A 25,440-nucleotide genomic window follows, 5' to 3' on the forward strand; every position below is an offset into this window, starting at 1 on the left:
ACTCATAACTGAAACAATCTCTAACCAAAAACATTGTTCTCTACAACAGGGCATCACATTCTTCAATTTATAAACTTTGTCGCTCATATTTAGATTTTGTTTTCTTTGAGTTTTGGAACCTTTGATATTTTTTGCAATACTAGAAACACAGAAGAGAAAAGATCCATCTCATTTGCTCAGTGAGAAACTAAATTCCTTTGAAGCCCTCTTCAAAGGATTGACTTCTATCAAGTACACTTTGAGTTCAATTTTATCAATTGAAGTTTTGAGCTTAATTAACAGATTAAGTTACCTTAGAGGAATAGATTCCTTTTATTTTTTCCTATTTCAGTTTTTCTCTTTCTCTTGAGACAGGGCTAACAAATTTTTTAAGGGCACTTCAAAGACATTTTCACCTCTAATTTACTATCCTTGTTGAAAAATAAAGTTTTTCAATGAAATGTAGAATTGGAGGGGGAAGATGTACAGGGGAACAAAGAAGAGAATAAAATATATTAATAGCTTTTTATTTCCATGGATTTTCTGAAAATTTGAAACTATGGACATAAAAAGGTTTCAGGACTTCAGAAAATAAATACTATTTTTTAAAGTTACAGTAATTCCAGAAACCCTGCATCAGCATTCAGCTGTAAGCTCTAAGGCTTATGGATCTCAGCATTCATTGTATACAACCAAGTTGTTATGCATTAATCAGCTGAGTATCTGGTAGCATTCTTTAAATTTGGAAGTCAAGCAAATCTTAACTTTACTAAAGAAGGTTTTTTTTTTTTCTTTCTTTTTTTTTTTTAAGGGAAGAAGAAGAAGAAATAGATGAAGAGGAATTGGAAAGATTGAAGGCAGAGTTAGATGAGAAAAGACAAATGATCGCTACTGTCAAATGCAAGCCTTGGAAAATGGAGAAGAAAATTGAAGTTCTCAAGTATGATGCCACTTTTCATAATTAGAAACACTTTCCTTGCTATTGATTTCCAAAATTTTCTATTTCCTATACATTATAGATAATACTATATGTAGTACCTCATTTATATAAAGCACTCATTATATATAATGTTCATGGCCATATATACATAATTAATGTATCAAATGTTAACATATCATATATGTACATATATACACGCCCGCACACACACACACACACACACACACACATATATCACTAGAGAGGCTGGGATAATGATTATAAAAGAAAACAGCCATAATTAAATTCGTTTTTTGGAATCTTACAACCTCTGATCACCTTTAATCATTTGCTCCTTGAACTGAGAATTTCCTTAGTTTAATACATTCATTACTATCTCTCTGAAAAAGATACTATATTTGAATTTTACAAGTTTGTTGGATTGCACACTCTAGTTTCTCTGCAGGGTTTCAGCATCAAATGATATATTCACGTGACAGCTCTTATTAAAGCACAGGGAGGATACTAAGCCAACTGAACAGTAAATGGGATTCCAATTAAGGGTTATGTTAATAGCTATTCCCTGGTAACATGTCAGCAACCCAGTTTCACTCTTATGTTGAAGGTTGATGCACTCAGAGACACATAGATTTATAAACTCCTGATAAAAAAAGTCAAATGATTATCCCTTTTCTGGGACTGCAAGCAGATTTGCCTCTGAGGATCACACTTTATTTCCTTGCCATAGTGGTTGGGGAAGCGGGGCATGAATAAAAAGGACGTGTCTGTGATAACAACCGTGTTTGCATCTCACAGATGTGCTACTGATTGCATTTTCCCCACAGAATCATTTTTATAAACGGTGGTAAATTTCCAAAGCTATCCCTCCACAAGCCTATTTAAATAATAACATTAAATGTTTAGTGTATATATAATAATGTTAAAATTAGGGAAAAATGTTTCTGTCTCGGGTGATGAAAAAAGAACTGAAGCAGCTATCAGGGTAATTCACTACTAATCTTGGCTCTGCAAGAGGTTGTGCATTATTTAAGGAAATAGCTTAAACTTCTGGGACCTCAGTCACCCTGTATCCAAAATAAAACAAGATATTCCAGCTTTACCCTATGATGTGGGAACCTAGGTATCATTTCTAACAGTATTGTTTTGTGGAATAAAGTTTTCCAAGTTCCAAAGAGTGGTCTTCCCAGAAAACTTCTGGAACACCACACAGCTGTAGGCTGGGAACTCCCTATGTCTGTGCATGTACACCAGTCATAAATGAGGTCAAAGACAAGTAGCATTTCTGGTTCTATGAAGCTATTAATGTAGATACATGTGCATGTCCATGTGTGAGTGTATGTGTGTTAAAATAGTTTCCATTCAATGAAGTGATAGTGATGCTAAATAATAGGCTTAAAAAATATCCTTACTTAGCAAAATAGATGCTTGGCAACCTTATTTTGGTTCCCAAAATATGTCTTAAAATATTGCTGACCATGAAATCCCCAAACCTGAAACCACAGGTAACGGTATGTGGAAAGTTGTAAAATTATATAGTAATAATATTTTGAACTTTCAAAGCATGGTGTGAAATTGAGTAAAAATGCCAGGAAATATATCCTCCCTTTCCATCTGCATGGAGGTGTAGAAATAGCCCTTGCTCTTCCTTGTCTGCATTTTCCATACAGAGCAGTGGAGAAGGGATGGGCATCAGGCTTGAGTTTGAATCTCAGATCTTCCATTTAAAAGCTGTGCAAATTTGAATGAACTGTATAGTCCTCAGGTTTCATATGAAATTTTACTATTTTACAGGGTTACTGGACTCATAAAGTGTGTTATTTCATATGAAACACTAATCAGGGTGCCAGAATATTGCACAAAGCTGGGAAACACAACTTGTAATTATTATTGTATCTCAGGACAGACTCAGTGTTGCCTGATTCCCTGCAGTATAACGGGAGAGATGGGGAGGGTATAGGGCTTGGCAGGAGTGGGAGGGAGCAGACTTAGCCATAGGCAACCCCAGGAGCCTTGGGGGATGGTGGAACATGGGTATAGCAGTCTGGAGAGTCTGGCAGGATGGACAACTGATTCAGATGCTCCAAGAAAGAAAAGAGGGTATCTTTACAGTTCAGCAGAATCTATGGTCAGCCACTTCTAGATTTTTCAAAATGTACCCACAAGGTCATCTTGTAGCAGATTCTGGATCCTGGGGCCTTAGACTGGAGTCCAGGGATTTAGCCATTTTTAGCCACAGGGAGAGATAAAGATTGGGATGGAAGGAAGGGCAACACAGGTCCTATTACTAGAGCAGAGGTCAAAAATGGGGAGTTTGCAGCTGAATCTAGATTATAAATGGTTTTTATTTGGCCCACATGCTTTTTGTTTCTTTTTCTTTTATTATTATTATTTTTAATTATGATTAAATATATGTAACATAAAATTTAACATTTTAATCATTTAATAAAAATAATAATTTTTTTCTTTGTTCTTAAATTTAAAAAGTAGAAAATTTCACATTTTAAAATTCAGATATTCATCTTCTCCAGGACAAGAAGAAAATGTGGTCCACATTCCTGCGTGAAAATAATAACTGGGACTAAGCAATTGCTGTCCCCTACTAATAGGATATTCACTCTTCAGTGTGCACAGTTTCCAAACAATCCATATCACTTATTCATGTTCCTTAGCTGGACTTTATAAGCATTCATTTGTTGCCTCCTACACCATGCGTCTGGGGAGCAAGTTAGGCGTGCTACCAAGACAGTGATTCAGAAAGTTGGGGTGAAAGCCAGATTGCAGAATGGAAGCACAGATTTAGGCCCAGAGAAGAAACAACTGTGGCTTCTCACCTGTCAGCAATGCCCATTGTCTTGTAATGATTCTCCATAGCCAGAAATGGCTCCTGCTTTGTGGCTTTGCAGTATTCTGCACAGCTGGTGCCATTGGCCATGATCAGCCTGATTCTCTTGGTTTCAGCCTCTGTGATAAAATTGTTGGTACTACAGTGCCTGACCTGTTTCCCTTTGCAGGTTTCTGAATGCTGTATTAAGGTTCTCCCCCAGGGGTCCCAGTTACATACTGGAATAAATGCTTCATAGTATTTACATGCAGGTAAAGTTTTCCCTGGGGCTTCCTTGATAGCTCAGAGGGAAAGAATCCGCTTGAGGTGCAGGAGACATGGATGTAGTCTCTGGGTTGGGAAGATGCTCTGGAGAAGGAAATGGCAACCGACTCCAGTATTCTTGCCTGGGAAATCTCATGGAGTCACAAAGAGCTGGACATGACTTAGTGACTAAACAACAACAATAAGTTTTCCCTACCCGAGTGTTATTAAAACATGGGAGCCAGGCATCTTTCCTCCCACCAATTATTCCTTTCAGAGACTTCAAACTCCGACAGAGTGTGTCAGTGGATTATGTTATTCCCAGAAGCAGCCTCCAGTCATCACTTCTGGCTAAGTTGATGGAATCCAAGACACTAGGCTTGATATAACTGGAACAGATATTTTCCTCATGGGTTTGGATCTGTATCTGGGTTCCAAGTCTTCCCATCTGGCTCTGGACTCTGAAAAACTTGTGAAACTTCTAAAACAGATTTTTACAGAAGGTAAGGGTTTTAAGATGTGTTTTAGAGTAAAGCCTCAGGAATGGAAGCTTATGGTTCTGAGGATATATATTGTGGGAGACTCAGGTATAGTTCTCAAAAGCCATAATTCATCTTGGGACTCTCAAAAATTTTTGGAGATGGTCTTATCCATCTCCAAACCCTCATGGTCATCATTGTCAATAACTAATGATTTCTAAATCAAAGAGCTGGAATTCAGATTTTGAATTCAATTGTGGAGCTCACTGACTTTTTTAATCAAAAACTTTTAAATTTTGTTATTATAATTACTGGGGACATTGAAAGCTTTGAACATAGAGATGACATGTTCAAAGTGGTATTTCAAAAGAAACTTAAAATGCAAATTTATTCCTATTGTACAGATGAGAAAACTTTACAGAGGTAAGGTAGCCTCACACAGCTAATAACTATTAAGGTGAACATTCAAATCCAGTTTTATTCATCTGCAAAACCTCATAAGTTTCCTACTGTCATACTACTTCTCATTTGAACCATGTTTTCCAGCAAAATAAACAGTCTTCCCTAGACACTCTGGTGGCCTTTCTCACTTTGCTTCAGTCTCCCCTCCATTTGTCTGCAGCCTATGCTTCTTCCAACTGAGTTCTATCCCCTTCATGAATTATTGTCTCCCTGTGGTCTTTTCTCTGCCAAATCCTATAGAAAGAGAACTCAGATAGTCTCTCTATTATTCATTTGGCTCTTTTGTTGTGCTGCATTATATCCCATTTTAAAATTGTATATGAATCTCTTTTCCTTTAGAATAGATTTTGAACTCCTAAGAATATGACAGGGGTTTGACAGCTCTTTATTACTTCAGGGTCTAACCTTGTGCTCTGTACATCATAAGCATTCAATTACTGTTTCCTGAGTATCACTGTTCATGGTGATTTCTTTTGTTGTTGGACACTCATTCCCAAACCAAGAGAATCATTAACATGACTGAGACCTGTTAAAAGCCTAGATAAATGTGTGAGTAAAAGGCAGGAATGTGCTGAAACTTTGATTCATAGTGTTTGCCAATTTCCATGGTGTAAATATTCCCATTATGATTAATTTCAACCTACTAACAGTTTAAGAACCAGCTCACAAAAGTCCTGAAAATTTAACAGTCAGTGGCTGAGTCAGCTGTAGCGCCTCAATGGTGGTGGTGGTGGTGGGGGGATCTAGTGATGTCCTTTGATTAAGCTTGTATTAGAGAGATCTTAATCTGGAGCAGGTAAGAGCAGAAGCTAAAGAATAGAACCTATTTATTATGATATAACATATTTCCTTTATTTAAATTCTTTTTTAAATTTCCTTTATTTAAATTCTAATCAACAATAAAATGCTTAAATTAGGACTACCTGTGAGAAAAAAAAAACCAAAAACATTATTCTATAATTTCTGGACTCTAAAGTTCAAAGTGCTGTCAACTGATAATAAAAAACAAAAAGTGCCCCATACAACCCCAAAGTTGCAAGTTATGCTTTATTTGGGGACTTTACCGAGTACTAGAGTACTGGGAGACAGCCTCTCAGATAGGTCTGAGGAAGTATTTCAAAGAGTTTATGGAGGAGCCAGCATATATAGGAGTTTTTGCTGAAAACAAACAAAAAATGTGGTCAAACATGAGAAGATCACTGCTAATCACAGAAAAACAGACATCTCACTTTAATGATTTTAGTGCTTTTTTATGTATGGGAAGATGCAAGAGTCCAGGCTCACTGAAATTATTCCTTAGATATGCATCTGAACTATCTAGGGTCAGTATTCAGTTTTCCTCCACCTGAAGTTCCCTCAGGGTGCAGCGTTAGGAGATGGCTGCAGAGACTGATGGCCTGATAGCAGGCAGCATTCTCCGTTCCCTAAAGTGACAGCAGTTTGTCTGTTTGTTTGTTGGCCACCGGGCATTAGTAACCTCTTATCCTAGTTATTTTATCTTATCACCATGCTTAATTTCCTTTTTTAAAATGTCTAGAGATTTTCAATCTTTCTTTCTTCTTTCCTCCTATTCTGTTCTTTTCAAAATTCATGTTAAAGAGGAAACGTTTTTATTCAAGAGTATTCAGTTCTTGATTGATTTCAGAAATTGTTTACCTTAGAGTTCACCTGCCACAATTGTCTGTCTCATCATTTTCATGGTCTTAGAAGGAATCTTTCCATATTAAATAAGAACAATGTCCCCAACAAGTCTTTCTGTCTTGGGATTTAGACTGTTAATATTTGCTGTTTTATTGTGAGTCCTTTAGAAAATTATTGTGGTTATTTTAATAATGTTTTTCTAATAATATTTTGGAATTCTCCCTTGAAGGATATTGAAAGAAACCAAATGAGAAAGTGACTTTTTTTTTTTGCTTGGAACTTGTATGTTCTGGAAACTTTTTCAATTGTTAAAAAAGTAGTTCTGAATTATTTGAGAGAAACATACTTTTGCCTACCAAGAATTCTCTTTCTTTATTTGTTTCATGACTCATTGAATTTTTTTAATCCATATTGTACCATTTTACCATGGTCTCCTGGAGATGTGTTCTTCATCTTGCTTTGGCAAGCTCTTCCGGTGCTCATGGACCTGTATACATGCTCCTGTATCTTTTGGAGAGATGTGAAGGAATTTATGACTGTTCTATCTCAAAATCCTGAGCATCCAGGATGGTTAAATCAGCCCGAAATTCTGCCCATATGGCTGGTGGAAAGGTATTACTCACCAAAAAAATGGGTTAAAAATGCTAATATTCAAGGATGCATACCAAGATTCTTGGCAATCTTATTTGCTACCTTCCATGAACATCTGCTTATCCAGAATTCAAATAATCCTAGAGTTCAAAGAAACAGGGATTTTTAAAATGGCACACTATAAGATAATAATTATAATAAAAATTAATGTTAGCAATAAAGAAGTTCCAAAGTTTTCTTTTAGATAGGTGACATATTGTTATTTTCATCTTCTTAATTGCATTTCATTGTACACTACTTTCTCATGGTGTTATCAGTCAGTGTATTGTATATGGTAAGACACACTGAGTTAGTTTTTCCAGCTTACCAAAGAAACATGGCTTCCCAAAATTTTTGATAAATAGCACTTTACCTAACTTCCACTCCTTAGAATTTTAGCTGTCAGTGATAGCTAATTTTCACAACTTGTTCTTAGACTATCCATAAATACATGATCTTTGGAAACTGATTAAAAGGAGAAATTCATTGACTATGACTTAAAAGTATTTAGGAATGCTATTAAATATATTTGATGTAATACATTAACAGTAAAAAGAAAGCAACTGTGCACATGATAAGCACAAAATAAACTTAATTCAAAAAATGTGTCCTTGTTGTTTTGGGAAAGTATGATACAGATATCAGATAAGATACTAATTATGAAGATAACCCTTAACTTTATCAGGTTGATAATAAAAGAGAATAACTAAGGCATTTTTGAAAATGTTTTTATCTATATAACCAAGAAATGGCTGGTAGAACATTACTTCAGGGGACTTAAATAAGCTTGTTGCTATAGAACAAAAATGGTTACATTTTGTTAAAATGCATATACTAAAAGTAAATTTGGAGAACAGTATATTAGAATATCCTAAAAAATAAGATGAGCTGAAGAAAGGGGAATAGTCTTTCATATTCAGTATATTATGTCTAAGATGTCCTGATTTTAGAAAATTTTAAACTAAATATAAATTATTTCTTTCAAATAGTCCTGTTAATTATGTTTTTGTAATATATGTACACACATGTGTATGTATATGCTACTGACCATATACATACATATTCACATTCAAATATCTATGAGATACATGATTCTTTGGATGAATTAATTTTTATATTTTATGCATACTATTATAGTGTTTCTTGGCCAGTGGTTGGTCATATGGGTCAGGAAAGCTTAGAAGGAAGGCTATGGAAGGAGACTGAAATAATAAGACTCCAAGTCAGCTCAGCAGAAAGATTAATTCACATCAGAATATACTATGCTCTGTGGATGACCTTGCGTAAGTTGTACTGACAAATGCTCAGGAGAGACCTAGATCTAAGTGTATCTTGTAGCAAGCAATTTACCAGGTAGTCTTCATTATTTGTAGAGTTCACTGAACTGCCATCATTTAAAGTTTCTTGCCCACTCTTGGATCAAAAGGCAGAACATACTGTTCTAACAGAAAGCTAAGGCTTTCTAGCATTCCTAAATATCATCACACAAAATTTTGAAAAAAATATTTCACGATACTTAGAAATGTTGACCAGGGACTAAATATGAACACACAGGTGTTGTGCAGAAATATTTTACCAAAACTTTCAAAACAGAATGGTTCCTCTCATTCTGAGGCAGTGTCCTGTGAATCCGTCTGTTTCACAGTATTCAGAATTCATTAAACATGCTTCATTAGAATGCATATAAACAACCAAGCGAAATTAGCACAGTCTGTCTACCAATCCCTGAATGTTAGTGTATCTAAGAATATGAGATTGTACTTGAGATTCATGGTGGAAATGTCTCCTTTGTTGAGGAAATTTCTGCAAATTTATGCCTGAAATGCCTTTCTCTGCCTACTCAAGTCTATCAGCCCTTTAATGTCCTGTTTAGTTCTTATCTCATCTACAATGTCTTCAACAAGCTCTCAAGCCTCCACTAACCTCTCCCTTTTCACTTCAAGGCTGTCTAGCACTGTTGTATAACAGTTTTGTGGGCCTATATCTCATTTTTTCTTAATGGGGTTTAAGCTTCAGGAAGGAATCTCCATGTTTCTTTAGTTTTTTGAACCACTTAAGTCTGCTAAAAACATAAAACACACTCAATGAATACTTAGAAAAAATGGCTGAGTAAAAAGGAGAATAAAAAATTATAGAAATAAATTTCCTTGTTGATCAGAATTTCAGATAGGTCCTTCTTACATCTATGGGTAGCAATCTACATTTTCAGTGCTATTTCTACCAAATTCTGGGTATAATTTTCCCACAATGAAGGTAGGGAGAGGATACTCTGCCATTTTGAAAATCTTTGGGGTTAAGATTAGTCAAGATGAGATTTTATATTTCACTTTTCTTATTACTCTTAACCTCTTGATTTTAAGATTCATTTGTGTCATTAAGGACTTGGTCTTCTTAAATCTCATTTCTGCCCCAAAGTCAAAGCAATAGCAATATACTGGGACATACCTAGATGTCTTAGGGATATGGCCCAGAACTCTGCAGCCCATGTAATGCCACCCCTACTTTCAGATTTTAGTGCTGCTAATTGCATGCTCATTGATTCATTAAAACAAGACAAAAACAAAAATAAAACAAAAAATCCTTGATATAGAGCTTAATAAGATCTGGAGAGATATTTATAAAGTTACTGTTATAGATTGTTTTAGATGGAGAAAGAATTCTTTTTAGCAACTCATTTGCACATCATCTCTGCTGACAATTTACAAATCTTAGAATTTTTTGGTGTCCTCATAAAGCAGAAAACTAGTTTATGTTGTGACCAATATCTAAAACTCAGCACAAACTTTTACCTCCTGGGAAAATCTATATTGTCTTCTTTCTCCTCTTTCTGCTGCTGCTGCTGCTAAGTCGCTTCATTCGTGTCCGACTCTGTGCGACCTCATAGATGGAAGCCCACCAGGCTCCCCCGTCCCTGGGATTCTCCAGGCAAGAACACTGGAGTGGGTTGCCATTTCCTTCTCCAATGCATGAAAGTGAAAAGTGAAAGTGAAGTCGCTCAGTCGTGTCCAACTCTTAGCAACCCCATGGACTACAGCCTACCAGGCTCCTCCATCCATGGGAGGAATACTGTTAAACATAAATTGATTTTTAAATTAATCAGGTAGAATAGAATTAGGAAAACATTTAATCAGCAAGTAGAAAGAGGATCTAGTGTTCTATCTTTCTTTATTAAACTACTAAAGCCCAGCTATGTTGTTTCTCCCTTGATTCAACTAAAATTACTCTGAGATGCCTGACTGACCTCTAGGGTACAACTAAATTATGTTTGAGTTTTTAATTGACATTTAAGCCAGCCATGAAAATTAGCATTGTTTTATACTCCCAGGGAGCAAAGAAATTATCTTAGTTCTGAAGAATTTCTATGGGTAGTAACTTTGAACTTAATACAGGTTTGACCTACCCAAGCTTTGCTTTAGTTTTTTACCAATACCAGCAGCTAGCTTTCACATATCTTCATGAATGTCATCAGAGCTGGTAAAAACAGATCATTGTAATGTTTATTGCTGATGAAATGTTAAGAGGTCTTAATGATCTCTCTCTCTCTAATATATATGTAAAATCTGTTAAATCTGTGAAATGATGCTATTAAAAGGAGGCAGACCAAAATAAGCCACACATACAGGCTAAGAGGTTATATGAATATTCAGCCAGCGTGTTTGGTGTTCTTTGTTGCTTGTCTTCAGATTATTTCAGAAATTTTTAGTTGTTGAAAAAACAAATTTTAGTTGTTGAAAAAACAAATTTTTCAGTTGTCCTTTAGGGTTACAAGATAGAGTGAGCTAGTTATTTTTCAAGATGAAGTTATTCACCAAAATAAAATTATCATGTTTCAAAGTATGTAGAGTATTGTCAATGCCAGGGGTCACCAAAATAATCATATTTGATATAGTAACTTTTTAGCCCAACCCTCCAGCAACTTTGTGGCCACATAAAAATCTCTTAAATTTACTAGTCTCAACAAATAAAATTTAGTTTAGTTCTGAATTTGATCCTCAACTTGTTTACATTGGAATCATTTAGGGACCTTGAAAAGTATTGATGCCTATGTCCCATCCTTAGAGACTGTGACTTAAGTGGACTGGAGATGGGGACACTTGGCCTTTGGAATTTTTAAAAGATCCCACAGCTATCCCACAGCAGACTACCATCTAGTCTTGGAGGTGTTCATTCATTCAAATAATATTTGCTGAAACTTACTTCTATGCCAGGTGCTATATTAAATATTGGGAAATTAGAAATTGAGACAATGGACCTTGCTTTCAAGAAATCCCAGTGCAGAGGTGAAAATGGACCATGGGTTAACTTTAATATGTGATGTAATTACTACATAAAGGGCAGAGGTTAAATCACCCTGACATGTGGCTGGAGGTAAGTGTTAGAAAGGAAAACCAGGAAAGAGCTTATGGAGGAGCTGTAGTATGGACCTGGCTGTTGAACTGAAAATGAAAAGGAAGAAATCATGTGGCGAAGAGGGGAAGGGCATTCCAGAAAGAGGAAGCAGGTTGTATAAAGGCGTTAGAAAACAAGTTATTAATATATCCAGCCTCTCTTGGTTTTCCTCTAATTCATCTTGCAAATCATTGTTGCAACATTTTTTCAGATAGCATACTGTACTGCACTTATCAGTCTCCCGCTAAAAAAATGCTCCTGCTCCTTATTAACATCAGAATGAATTCTGCACTGACTCGATGGACGTGAGCCTTGGCATTGGGCATGCCTACTCCTCCTAATTTAAGCACTTAGACTGTTTTCCTCATCAGCCATCTGAAAGCCCCAGATACATTTCCATCTCTTCACCACTGCTCACTGCCAGTTCCCTGCACTGTAATGTCCTTCCAGCAACCTTGACTATGTATCTGAATCCTTTTGTTCAAGTTTCCTTCTAACCAGCCTGCTCTTCCATCTGAATTTTTCCAGCCCTTAATTTTACTATTTACTCAGTTCAGTTCAGTTCAGTTGCTCAGTCGTGTCCGACTCTTTGCGACCCCATGAATCGCAGCATGCCAGGCCTCCCGGTCCATCACCAACTCCTGGAGTTCACTCAGACTCACGTCCATCGAGTCAGTGATGCCATCCAGCCTTCTCATCCTCTGTCGTCCCCTTCTCCTCCTGCCCCCAGTCCCTCCCAGCATCAGAGTCTTTTCCAATGAGTCAACTCTTCCCATGAGGTGGCCAAAGTACGGGAGTTTTAGCTTTAGTATCATTCCTTCCAAAGAAATCCCAGGGCTGATCTCCTTCAGAATGGACTGGTTGGATCTCCTTGCAGTCCAAGGGACTCTCAAGAGTCTTCTCCAACACCACAGTTTACTCATTTGGTAGCAATTAGATGATTCCCTGAATATTTATCTATGTCTTAGCTTTCTTATGAAATTAGAAATGCCTTACAGAAAAGCCCAGACCACATTCTTTTTTTTCCTTCATATGGCACAGTGCCTTGAAACAAAAAAACCCTGTATTTTATTACTGTAAATCTTATTTTATTACTGTAATCAAAACTGTATGACAATATTATACGTTTAGAAGATAGAGGAACTAATTATTTGCATAATTGCCCAGTCTTTGGCCATTGGCACACACAATTTTTACAGAGTTGTAAAGATAGTGTACATGTGTGCTCAGTTACTGAGTCATGTCAGAATCGTTCTTTATTCTGTCGTATTACTCAGTGTATCAAATACATTTCCCCAGAAAAAAAATAAATATTTTTGAATACTAATCAAAAGTACCATATACCCCTGGTATACCAAGAAACTGTTTTGTTTATGCTGTCTCAACTTTTATATGTCCTTATACCAATCCCATGAGGTAAGTAATAATGTTATTCTGAGGAAACTGGAGATACTGAGCTCAATTCCTAGCTGTGCTGTGCCACTTACTCTCTGGGTAAATTTGGACACCTCTTTTACTGACCTAATCCTCAGTTTCCTCATCTCTGTAATGAAGATAAAAATAGTTCCCACCTTGCAGGATTTGGTGGGGATTAAATGAGATGATGAATGTAAACTGCCTGGCTTATGGCAAACATTCAGTACATTAACTGTCATTGCTGTGACTTTCCCTGGTCATGTTTTATAGGCAAGAAAGCTTGGGATCAACAACAGCTCCCCCAAAGCACACGGCTAATATTAATATATGACAGAGCCAAGATTCAAATCTGTGTCTCAGTTATATGATACAGATCACAGAATTGAATAGAAATGTGGCCCTAGTCAACAGAGTGTGTGTGTTAGTTGCTTAATCGTTTCTAACTCTTTGTGACCCCATGGAGAGTAGCCCATATAATTTTCCGGGTGAGAATACTGAAGTCGGTAGCCATTCCCTTCTCTAAGGAATCTTCCTGACCCAGGGATCAAACCAAAGACTCCTGCATTGCAGGCAGATTCTTTACTGCTTGAGCCACAGGGAAGCTCTTTTTTCTCTTATCACAGACTCCCCAGCTGTCCAAGCATCCTGTACTCTCTGCAATAGCACAGAATGGCAGGAGCAGGACTTGGGCTGGCACCTAGCGCTCCTCCCAGGAGCACTGTATCTGGGGCTTCTGAAACCAGACACCTGGGCCCCCTCATCAGGTCTCAGATGTAAGGCTGAATTCTCTCCTGCTCTTTTGGTAATAAGATGGATTCCCACTACACTCACATCTCGCTAGGGTCACAGTCTAAGGGGAAATGGACTGGCTTTCCGCAACTGCCTGGAAGTATCTAGTCCTCAACTCTTTAATTTGGAGAGTCAGCACAAAATTGGTCAGCCCTATTAGTTCTATTGCTGTTAATGATAGTTACTGTTTATGGTGATCTTCCTGTTTGCCATGGACACATTACATACATTATTACAAAACACATCACAGACATTCTTTCCTATAAAGCATAAACAACCCTTGGGATAGCTATTACTATCTCTATTTTAAAGATGAAGCAGCTGAACATCTTACCCATTATGACTACTGTCACCAGCATCCTTCTTTTAAAAGCACATGTTTTGATCATCAGTTCCAGTATTAGGATGATTTAAAAGAATTCTGTCAGTCTAATTATGGAGTTATATTATCTAAGAAGGCCTATAATCCTTATTTTCAATTTCTGTACATTAGACTATCTTCTTATCTCCTCAATTTTCTTTCAATTACTCAGTAATATTTTAGGAAAAGTTAGAGCTCTAAGTTTTAGTCAATTTAAATTGGTCAGTTTTTTTTTTTTTAATGGTGGTGCTTATTAGAAAAAGACTTTTCATTCTTCTGGTTGCTTTATTGGAAAGTAGTGTTCATGAGCACAAGTTTTGATGACAGTTGGCTTAAAGACCAGTTTTGAAATGTCTTTCATTTACTTGAGCAATAAATGGGTTGCTCAATGATACCATCAAACTGAAAACAAGAGGAAAGAAAAGTCAACTTAACCTAATCCAAATGGGGAGCACATTTCCTGGGATGAGAATGTGTCAAAGGCAGCATAGCATGTCCTAACTCCCTTGTGGAATCAGGGTTGTATCACGTGTTAAGGGTAAATTATCTATTTTGTAAGTTAGGCTAAAGTGTGCTCCTTCAACTAACTGAAAGCATTCTTGAACGCCCATGAAACCTTATTATTCTAATTACCAACAAAAGGGGTTGATAAATGAATGATGAAGCCAGGTATTATTGTCATTAAATAGACCTTGCTCAATTATTTATCCCTGGGTCTGGGGTTACAGCTGAGAGAGCTGTGCATATTGTACCAGGGGTTTGAGCTCTGAGACATGGAGACTGCATTACAGACTTGGCAGGCAGCTTTTGTTGAATGCAGTTCACGGAGATGACACACGTTTTTCAGTTAGATATTTGGTTGGTTTGAGGCTAGTAGGTATTCAGAATTTATCCACAAAAGCCTATTTCATGTTAGCCATGAAAAATGGCTAGAAAAATCCCATTAAATTATCTAGAACAATACAAATGGGTAGGAAAATAGATTCATTACAAGAAAAATATAAAAAAACTTTTTTTTTTTTTTCGCCTTTTGGTTTTCAAAGACTCTGCTGTTTGTTTTCTTGCATTCTGACATCTGTTATGGCTACTTTAGTGTGATAAGTATCACTCAGTGTTTATCTCCATATTGGATATTTTTTTTTTCTATCTTGTTTCTAACAGCACAGTTAGAAGATGTTGTCTTCTGGTTAAGAAATCTGTTATCAGGAAGGATGGGATTGGGTGATGCTAGTTTCTTCTATCCTAAAATCATGCCAGCTGATTGTAAAGGTCAGCTCTGAAAACAGTGTAAAGTTTTGTTCTTTCTCTGAGCTCTTCCACCTCAATTTCCCCTCTTCTATGCTTGAAAGGAGCAAGATGCTTATACCCCTCTGTTCTTGCTTAACAATTCTCTGCCCACTACCCCTGGTAGTTATTTGGCCCTGGTAGGCAGTGGGGAGCAGAAGGAGCTAGAATGGCTGGCCAAGGAGCCCTTAGGTATGAAACTATGAAACTTGGAGAAGACCTCTTGGAGAATAGAGGAGTGGGTAGGGCATTGTGCTGTGCTTAGTCATTCAGTTGTGACTGACTTTTTGGAACCCCATAGACTGTGGCCCGCCAGGCTCCCCTGTCCATGGGGATTCTCCAGGCAAGAATACTGGAGTGGGTTGCCATGCCCCTCTCCAGGGGAACTTCCCAACCCAGGAAAAGAACCAGGGTCTCCTGCATTGCAGACAAATTCTTTATCAGCTGAGCTACCGGGAGAAAAAAATTCATACTTGAAATTATATGGAGTGGAGTGAAGTCCAGACTTTTGTTTGAAAACTCAGGATGTGTATGTATGTTGAGGGTGGGGTAGGGTAATACTGGAGGACAAATATGAAACTATGCCTAGCACCAGGGAGAATTTGGCAATTTAAGAGACCAAAAATAAAAACTTGTTTAGATTGTTCAAAGGAGAAGTATGTATGTAATAACTGATTTAAAAACTCTTATGGAAGCCATATAAATAAATTTCTGTATTTTATAATTTAATTTACAATTAATTTTTTGGTGACTTCAACTTGTTTATAACCTTGACTTCCCTGTCTCTTAAATTTTGCTAGTTTACTGTTCCTGTAACATAATTATCAGCTCACAAAATTTAAAACCTATGGAGTAGATTAGCTATTCCTTTACACTTCTAATTGCTTAGAGCAGTCTTGTTTTCTAATTGGCCACTCAAATAGAAAGCAATATAATTCTAATAGGCCAATCTGATGTTCTTTAATTATCTCCTAAATATCAAGAGCTATGGACATGTCTGTAAAGTGGTCACTTTATTACGTTTGAAAAACAAATTTTGATTTTACTACTAAGAAGAATTTTTGGTTCTCCATTTATATATGTTTATTATAATAGAGAATGACGTGATAATTCCTACATATACTTGGTCTTAAGAATTTCAAAATTCTTGATGCCAAATAATTGTTATAACATGATGAATGGGTTCCTAAAAATCACCACACCTTGAAAATTGGGTAATGAAAACTACAGGGCTTACAGAATAATGGGAATGGGGCATAACATTCAGGAACATCATAGGTGACATATTTTAAAAAGAGAAATTTAAGAAAATGGCAGCAACATTTTACACATGTTAAATGGCTGAGAAATGCATAAATACTGCAATAAATATGGCTGTTTACCTTTTAAAAGATCTGAAGTTTGCTTGTGTAAATGGTAAGACTTCAGTTTGTGAGTTATTGTGAAGCCTGGAAGCAGGGTCATTGTAAGTCAGCTCTGAATGGATGTGGCTTTTCTGACACATGGGTGTGATGAAGTAGCTGGTTGATGAGGTGTGTGCATTTTGTGTATACCCTTCTAGGTTTAGGTGGATGTGATTTTTTTTTTTTTTTTGCATTCACTTAGCGTTTCTTGTTGATAAAAATCACACATAAGCAAACACAAAGTTTGTGTTATGTTCAGGTTGCTCCATAGTATAACAATCATGTTAGAACAGATTCTTGGTTTCAAAACAAGTGTTACAGTGGAACTGACAGTGTAGTAATGCCTTCAGCGCATTCACATCTATGGTCACACCTTAGATTTTCACCACCACCCAAGCAAGCAGGAAGCGTTTGTTCAATTTTTGTTTGTTTGAGAATCCTGGACCTGTTAAAAGCTACACAGTAACTGAAGGAATCTGCAGAACTTGCTCAGGTGTGTGCAAGTCCTGAGCAAGTGCGCTTTCTTTTGAAAAACAGGATTCTCCTCAGCATGGGTATGAAAGAAAGTGAAAGTGTTAGTTGTTCCGTTGTGTCTGACTCTCTGCGACCCCATAGACTGGAGCCCGCCAGGCTCTTCTCTCCACGGAATTCTCCAGGCAAGAATACTAAAATGGGTTGCCATGTCCTCCTTCAGGAGATCTAACCTGGGTCTCCTGCATTGCAGGCAGATTCTTTACTGTCTGAGCCACCAGGGAAGCCCCAGCATGGGTATGCTGCTGCTGCTAAGTCGCTTCAGTCATGTCCGACTCTGTGTGACCCCGTCCCTGGGATTCTCCAGGCAAGAATACTGGAGTGGGTTGCCTTCTCCAATGCATGAAAGTGAAAAGTAAAAGTGAAGTCGCTCAGTCGTGCCCGACTCTTAGCGACCTCATGGACTGCAGCCTACCAGGCTCCTCCGTCCATGGGATTTTCCAGGCAAGAGTATTGGAGTGGGTTGCCATTGCCTTCTCCGAACATGGGTATAGAGAGTGACAAAAACATGGACAAGGTTACAGAGACAAATCACAGAGGCTGGGTTAAACTCAGGTTACTTGATTTTCAGTTTATATCAGTTTAGCATTTTACAAAGTGTCTGTTAGGTACCATACTCACCTCTGTCTTGTCATCTCTATAACCACATAGTTAAAGTTTAACTGTGATATGCTTGTTTTCGATTGCCTGCATTTAAAACCCAGCCATGATAGTTCAGTTTATACTTGTTGATATGGCTTTATCGAACATCTTAGACTGTGTAGAATGTTTTAGAAACTGTTTTTCAATTAATCTTCACAGCCCAGAAGTCCTGTCGAATGTCAGAGTGTTTCACAAGGCCAGCCTAATAACTCTTCTTCATTCCTAGGAAGCTGTCCTATTTAGTTTCTGAGAAGGCAGGAGAGAAGGGTGTGATTCCAAAGTCTAGGAATGACTGCCTTTGAGCATTAATTGATGTGGATAATACAGTTTTTAGACACTTCCCTGTTTCCATCTACCTGAATTATGCCAGTCATGTCTATTTCAAGTTTACTTGAAAATAATTTTACTAAACACGTCTTATGATCCAAGAAGTGAGCAGTGCTGTGGGAGAAAAAAAGGGTAAGATATTGCCCCTGCCATCAAAGAAATGATGTGGGGAGTCTGACATCTGAAGAGAATCTTCTCCATTGTGCTTGTGTTTGTATGGCAGGCCATGGGTAGGTGCCCATGTATGGGTGAATAATAGGGCACCATTGTTTAGTTATCGGCTAAAGTAGCAGGCATGTGCTGTTTTGATCACTGGTTATTGTAAAATCATGAGTTTAGTCCTGATTCTGAGGAACACAAAAATATCCTTCATCAACTTAAGGATGAAGTTTCATCTTTCACCTTTTAAAGAACACTTTGTGTGTCAAGTTTGTAGTCATGTATTGAGGGGCCACCGAACTGACGACAGTGTTGTACTTGCAGAACCAATGTCCAGGTTCGGATTATCTCTTGGTTCTCGTGGGTTATGCCTTTTATGGCCCCTGAGAGGTCAGGGCAAGCCTGGACTGCCTCTATTTGTAAAATTCTTTCCAAATTGCAAACAGACAACGATAGCAAAAATGACTAAAAAAGGTTATAAAAGTTGTAGCGTATTTAACATGCTCACTTTATCCATTTTGATGAGTTGATGCTTTTTAATGCACACAAAGACACTGATGTGACTACCGTAAAAGTACAAATATTTGGGAATAATGTTAAAGTTTAAATTTGAAACCCTTTGAGAATGTGAGGCCAAAGATTATTCCTTTCCTTTTCTCTCTTCCCTAAACCCCTTTGCTTTATATAGTATGGTTTTTCTGTGTTAAGTCATAATTGCTTTTATGAGATTAAATACCAGGTCAATAAGTGTGTTCTGTGTCAGTCTGTCCCAAACTCTGTGCTCTATTTTTTTTTTTTAAGCAATCCTTAAAAAAGAAGGAAAGTATTTTAAAATAAACATTCTGACTGCCAGAATCTGAAATAAACTTCAGATTCAATTTTACATGTGGTAGAAATGAGAACTGGGGTTCTCTATTTTGATGTTTAGCATAAATTCCTTGCTTTTTGATGACTCCAGCTGATTAATAAGTGAGACTAAAACATCTTATTCTTCCTGGCCAGAATTTTAAAAACTTAAACACTTGGCTAGATTTTAAAACTTAAACATCATTTACAAATCCCAAGATTATGAAATTCAGTCACTTGTTAAGAGTTTAAAAGGGTCAAGGAGAAATAAAGCAGTAGACCTAATAAAATTAAATATCCACTACCATATACTATATAAATCTCCACCCACATTTTATTTTGTTTTATTTTCTCAGGGAAGCAAAAAAATTTGTGAGTGAAAATGAAGGGGCTCTTGGGAAAGGAAAAGGGAAACAGTGGTTTGCATTTAAGATGATGATGTCCAAGGTAAGTATTTTCATAGCTCAGTCAGTTTGATGCCATATAAGCTCTGTGGAAGCCACATTGCCCCCAAGGGGTTGTAAAATTGGTTCTGTTCTGAGAGAGTGAAAAAAAAAAATTGGTTCTGTTCTGAGAGAGTGAAAAAAAAATCCAACATGTTATGTGTATACTTAGGTACATTATACTAGATACACAGTACTCTGTGTTATTGAAATTTGGAGAAAGGGGTGATTCAGAAAAAAAAATTTTTTTGTCCTGAAAGGCTCTTTAAAGGAGTTAAAGTGAAAAATAAGTTGAGAAACATTGATTTATGGCAAAAGATTGACTTGTATGATTTTATCACTTCCAAATGTAATAGACTGTGCCCCTTTCATTTTCATTCCCTGGGAGTTATGTGGTTCTGGATCAAGGTTTCTTTCTCAAAATGTCTACAAGTTACAGAGCCATATAACTCTTCTCTACTAGGTACATCAACTATAAATTGGATAGAAAATAGAGAAAACAAATGATATACCAATATAAATGTAAATTTTTGGAAAAGATAGAAAAGAGACTAACATTTATTTAGCACTTACTATGTTCCAAGCACTGAGTTAAATCCTTCTATAAAAATTGAGTCCTTATTATAAAAGTCCTTCCACATTTAATTCTCACAGCAAAGTAGGTATGTAGACATTATTGTCTCCTCTTTACAAATGTTATACCACCTGATGCTAAATATGTTCCCATAGAGATGAAGTTTTGTGAAAAAAGTTCATTTATCTTAAATATGAAATCTATAGGTAGATCTGATACATATTTATATATCATGGATTAGTTTTATCTGTTTTTACAGTTTAAATAAATGGAATCATACAGTATTTATGCTTTTGTTTTTTGCTTCTTTGAGCAATGTTATTTGCATGAAATATGTCCATGTCATGGGAGTTATAGTTCATTTTTATTTATATGTTATATTCTATCATATGAAGATATTGTAATTTACTTATCCATTCAATTACAGATGAATATTTGAGTTGTTTCTGGTTTAGGTAATCTTTTGAACTTCAGACTCGTATCAAATCTTATTTAGCTACTGCTAAACATGCCTGTTTAGCTCATCCATTATCTCAGCATCATCTATACATATGCAAAGTTATCTGTCCCGTCCTCATTCTTCTTCTTATGGGTAACCCAACATTGTTGGATAAACAAAAACTAGTTTATGATTTTTTTTTCCTTCCCTTTCCTATAACACCATGCCTTTCCATTTAGACAACTGTTTTATCTCTACCAGAATGAAAAGTCATAGCACTTAACATACTGTACAGTGTTCTTGACCTAGAAGCCCTTCAAAGCAGGAACTATGCCTTATTTATAGTTCCTTAATTTCTTCATGCAATGAATATTTAATTAAACACATATCTTATTAGGTGCTAACTCAGTCTCTGCTCTTTTACTGTGTAGCAGAATAAACAGATCATTTTCAATGGTTGGCATATTTTCTGTAAAACAGAGAGCCAGTAAATATCTTTTAATTAAATTGGTCCAGGAGTAGGTGGGGAACAGGAGAACAAGTGAAACCTAGCATCTTCCCCTTTTACAAAAAGCACTATGTGATGCCAGAGCGATCTTTCCAAGCTCATTGTCATGTGATATTTTGGGATGAGTGTGGGGGATAAACATCTTAACAAACAAGCAGTTGGGTTTTACTGTTGTACTTGGCTTTCTTTTCAGAAATGGGCAAAATTTCTCCGAGATTTTGAGAACTTCAAAGCTGCTTGTGTCCCGTGGGAAAATAAAATCAAGGCAATTGAAAGTAAGTGCTCATTCTATCTCATTAGATGAGGAATGCTGTCCTAGATAAATGTCTCATAAGCTTATCAGGTGGTTTTCTCAGTCCTGTACTACTGAAAAGATTAAAAACAAGAAAACAAATAAAGACATTTTTATGACCTCTTTGCTCACTGTGAAGCTTTGCTAGCACTTACTAACTGCAGCACTGGAGACTCCACTCTCCTTTTCTGCATTAGACCAAAATATTCTCATTTTGACCTTGTATTTTCTTCTACACATGAAAGTCAGTATTGTGCACAATGACATTGAGTCATATCATTGGGAAAGCAGAGATTTTATTTTGGAAATGAACATGACATTGAAAATACATAATCACTTGAAATATTGTAAATCAACTGTACTTCAATTTAAAATAAATTCATATAGAAATATCAAAAAAAGAAAATACACATTCACTTGGATGTTAGACAATAATCAAAATGAGCCATATCTAAAAATAGTGAAGAAATCTTAAAGCATCATTTTCAAACCTCTGAAGGGAGAATAAGCAATAATCATCCAGAAACTCACTATCTGAATATCATATTGTGCCTTCATTTTGTACAATGTTCATAGTGTACAGAGAAAGCAGGAGAATATACCCAATCAAAAACCTATTTATTATAGTGCTCTAGGCTTATAATAAGGAAGATAAAAATTTTTAAATATTGTAAATATGATTTTGAGCATAACCTTGTTATATTCTGGTTTCTAATAGTTTTGAGTAGAATCTGATTTTCCTGCATACCTCTCCAGATAGCAGGGCAGATTTTCCTGCTGGCTAAATGTGGTGTTGCCTAATTAAAGTGGAGGCTCCATAGGGAGATAACACAGTTGATGGATATTTCACTGACAAGATTGGGCACGTTTTAGGAGTGACTACCTCTCAGTCCTCTGTCTCTCATCATCAGATGGCAATGAATTAAAATACATCAGCTTATTAATTGAATACATAATACATAATAAAATAAATCAGCTCATTAATTCCTCCCACATATTCCTATACCAGCCCTTTCTTGCTGTATTTTTCTCAACACTTATCACTATCTAAAATACAGTATTTTTCATTTAATTTAAAAATAAATTATTAAATAAATAATAAATAAAATAATTAAATGAAAAATACAGTCATTTCACTTCATCTTGTTCATTTCTTCCAATAGATATGAAGGCAGAAAATTTGTTTTGTTCACTCCTGGACCCCCAGACCTAGAATATGCTTGATCTTAATGAATGTGCTGAATAAAATTAAATTTCCAAATGGAAATGGAAAAATAAATTTCTAAAACTCTTGCTGTTTCCATTTTGATTCCAGTAGGGCCTGGATCCCAATACTAATGTGGACCAGGTACTCACTTGTTGACTCTCAACTTTTTTACATATGAAAAATAGATTTGATAATTCTTGCTGTCAAGTTTTGTGTCATATGGTGATGCCATGGAGTTTAACTGTTATGCCAGCCTTGTAAAAGGACTTTGCCTAAAACCCCATGGTTACCTGCTGAGAAGCACCTTATCAACCATGTTGGATTGCATATTTTGCTGAAGAAGCTGTACATTGGTACTCCAGGAGTACAAATATAACCTATACTTACTTGACTCCTGTATTACTATGAAAACTATGGGTTAAATCATTGAATTCTTTCAAGCTGGAGATTACAAGCCTTTCTCAGAATCAAAATCTACTTCTTCCTAATAGTAAATTACAGCATCAAAGTTGAAGTGTTATACAGACTTAGAGAACAGACTTCTGGTTGCCAGGGGAGATGGTTGGGGGAAGGGATAGTTAGGACATTTGGGGTGGACATGTATACACTGCTATATTTAAAATAGGTAACTTACAAGGACTTACTGTATAGCACAGGGAACTCTACTCAATATTATATGGCAGCCTGGATGGGAGGGGAGTTTGCGGGAGAATGGATACATGTATGTGTATGGCTGAGTCTCTTCACTGTTCACCTGAAACTATCACAACATGGTTAATGAGCTATACAAAATAAAAAGTTGAAAAAAAGACAGTTTTCAGAAACAGGAGACATAAAAAAAAAAATTAAGGTGTGATTGATAGACTACTTTTTTTTTAAGACCAGAAATAGCTTTAGATAGGCAACCTTAAGCACAGAGTTTAAACCACATATTTCCCTGCTGGCTTAAGGGCTCCAGAAAAATGTAAATTAAATTTGCCACATTTAATTCCCCATCCTTAGATCAGTTTGACAGAAACTGTGCTCTGAATCCTTGCCTAACAAGATGGTATTTATATTGTACTTTACAGCAGGTAATTTAATTGGTCTTTTCCCATTTAGAAATGCTCATATTTATCTGCTTGTCTTATTACCCATCTGTTCAAGAGGAAATTATACACGATGACAGACTACAAATTACTCTGTCTTAATAATAAATATCCAGAGGGAGATATGAAACCTTAACATTAATTTAAAAGATACACAAGAAAATTCAGGAAAAAGAATATTGTATGAGGTTTAGACTTTATTTTAATAAATACCAAAGACTTTTAATATATTAATAATTTACTAATGAAACAGAATTTATTCATTAGATTAAAGAGAAAGGAATTAGTCATTGATGGGCACAATCCAGATTTGTAAATTTGATCAGCCTTAGCTGTTTGATGGATATTACCTTTATCTATTCTCTCACACACACATTCATTGCATATTTATTCTATATAGCATAAAATAGTATTTAAAAAAAACATTTTTAAAATGAATTTAACTATGATTATCCCAGGCGGCACTAGTGGTAAAGAACCTGCCTGCCAATGCAGGAGACATAAGAGTTGCAGGTTCGATCCCTGGGTTGGGAAGATCCCCTGGAGAAGGAAATGGCAACCCACTCCAGTATTCTTGCCTGAAGAATCCCATGGACGGAGGAGCTTGGTAGGTTACAGTCCACGGGGTCGCAAAGAGTCGGACAGGATTGAGTGACTTCACTTTCACTTTCTACAAGAATAAGTCAGTTTTACTTGAGAGACTAAGCACATGGAAATTACTGTTCTTTTAATTATGCTCATTTAGCTACACTGTAGAAAGGTTTTTTTCTCTCTTTTTTTTTTTTTTTAAGGAAATGCCAGTTTCAAATCTCTGGGCTAAGTGAATATGAAGAGGGAAAATGTTTTCTTTTTCATTTTTTGTGTTGAGAAAGGGAAAGGGCATATGGAACTTTGATGTCAACCCATTGATTTGTTTTCTCTTCTTGTGATCTTTGTTTTTGTTTTGTTAGTGTTCTTTCCTCCTCTGCCATTGGTAGGTGTCACACAGAAGGAACATTGCCTTCTGGACTTCTCGGTCTGTTTGACCTATGTCTGGATCTTTCCTACAATCACTCTAGCTTTGATGAAATCTATTTTCCTACAATTCATTTTCTTTATACCTAGGATTTTGCAGAGAAAAGGCTTAGTTTTCACTTTTCTACCTCCAAAAAAAATTGTGGTGAAGCCACTTTCAAGTCTAAAAACTCGAGTTTATAAGCTTTGGGGTCGAATGTATATTTCACCCATAATATATATGAATTATATATAGGCTGGATGTGTTTGTGCATCCTCAGTTGCTCAGCTGTGTCTGACTCTTAGTGACCCTATGGACTGTAGCCTGACTGCCAGGCTTCTCTGTCTGTGAAATTCTCCAGGCAAGAATGCTAGAGTGGGTTGCCATTTCCTTCTCTAAGAGATTTTCCTGACGCACGGATTGAGCCCAGGTCTCCTGCATTGCAGGCAAATTCTTTACTATCTGAGCCACCAGAGAAGCCCATATATGATGTAAGGGGTATTTTTTGAAATATTTTAATTTGCTTTTCTTT

General features: G+C 36.4%; 1 protein-coding gene across 1 annotated transcript in view; it reads left to right on the forward strand.

The window, feature by feature from the left end:
* Nucleotides 1-25,440, forward strand: part of TMC1 (transmembrane channel like 1) — a 141,936-nt gene that overhangs the window by 36,851 nt on the left and 79,645 nt on the right. The window contains exons 4-6 of the mRNA XM_055578311.1: nucleotides 791-919; nucleotides 19,720-19,810; nucleotides 21,521-21,602. Coding sequence (XP_055434286.1) covers nucleotides 791-919; nucleotides 19,720-19,810; nucleotides 21,521-21,602 — 302 coding nt within the window. The remainder of the gene's footprint in view (nucleotides 1-790; nucleotides 920-19,719; nucleotides 19,811-21,520; nucleotides 21,603-25,440) is intronic.

The sequence above is a fragment of the Bubalus kerabau genome, chromosome 4 (genome assembly GCF_029407905.1).
Source record: "Bubalus kerabau isolate K-KA32 ecotype Philippines breed swamp buffalo chromosome 4, PCC_UOA_SB_1v2, whole genome shotgun sequence".
Taxonomy (NCBI): domain Eukaryota; kingdom Metazoa; phylum Chordata; class Mammalia; order Artiodactyla; family Bovidae; genus Bubalus; species Bubalus kerabau.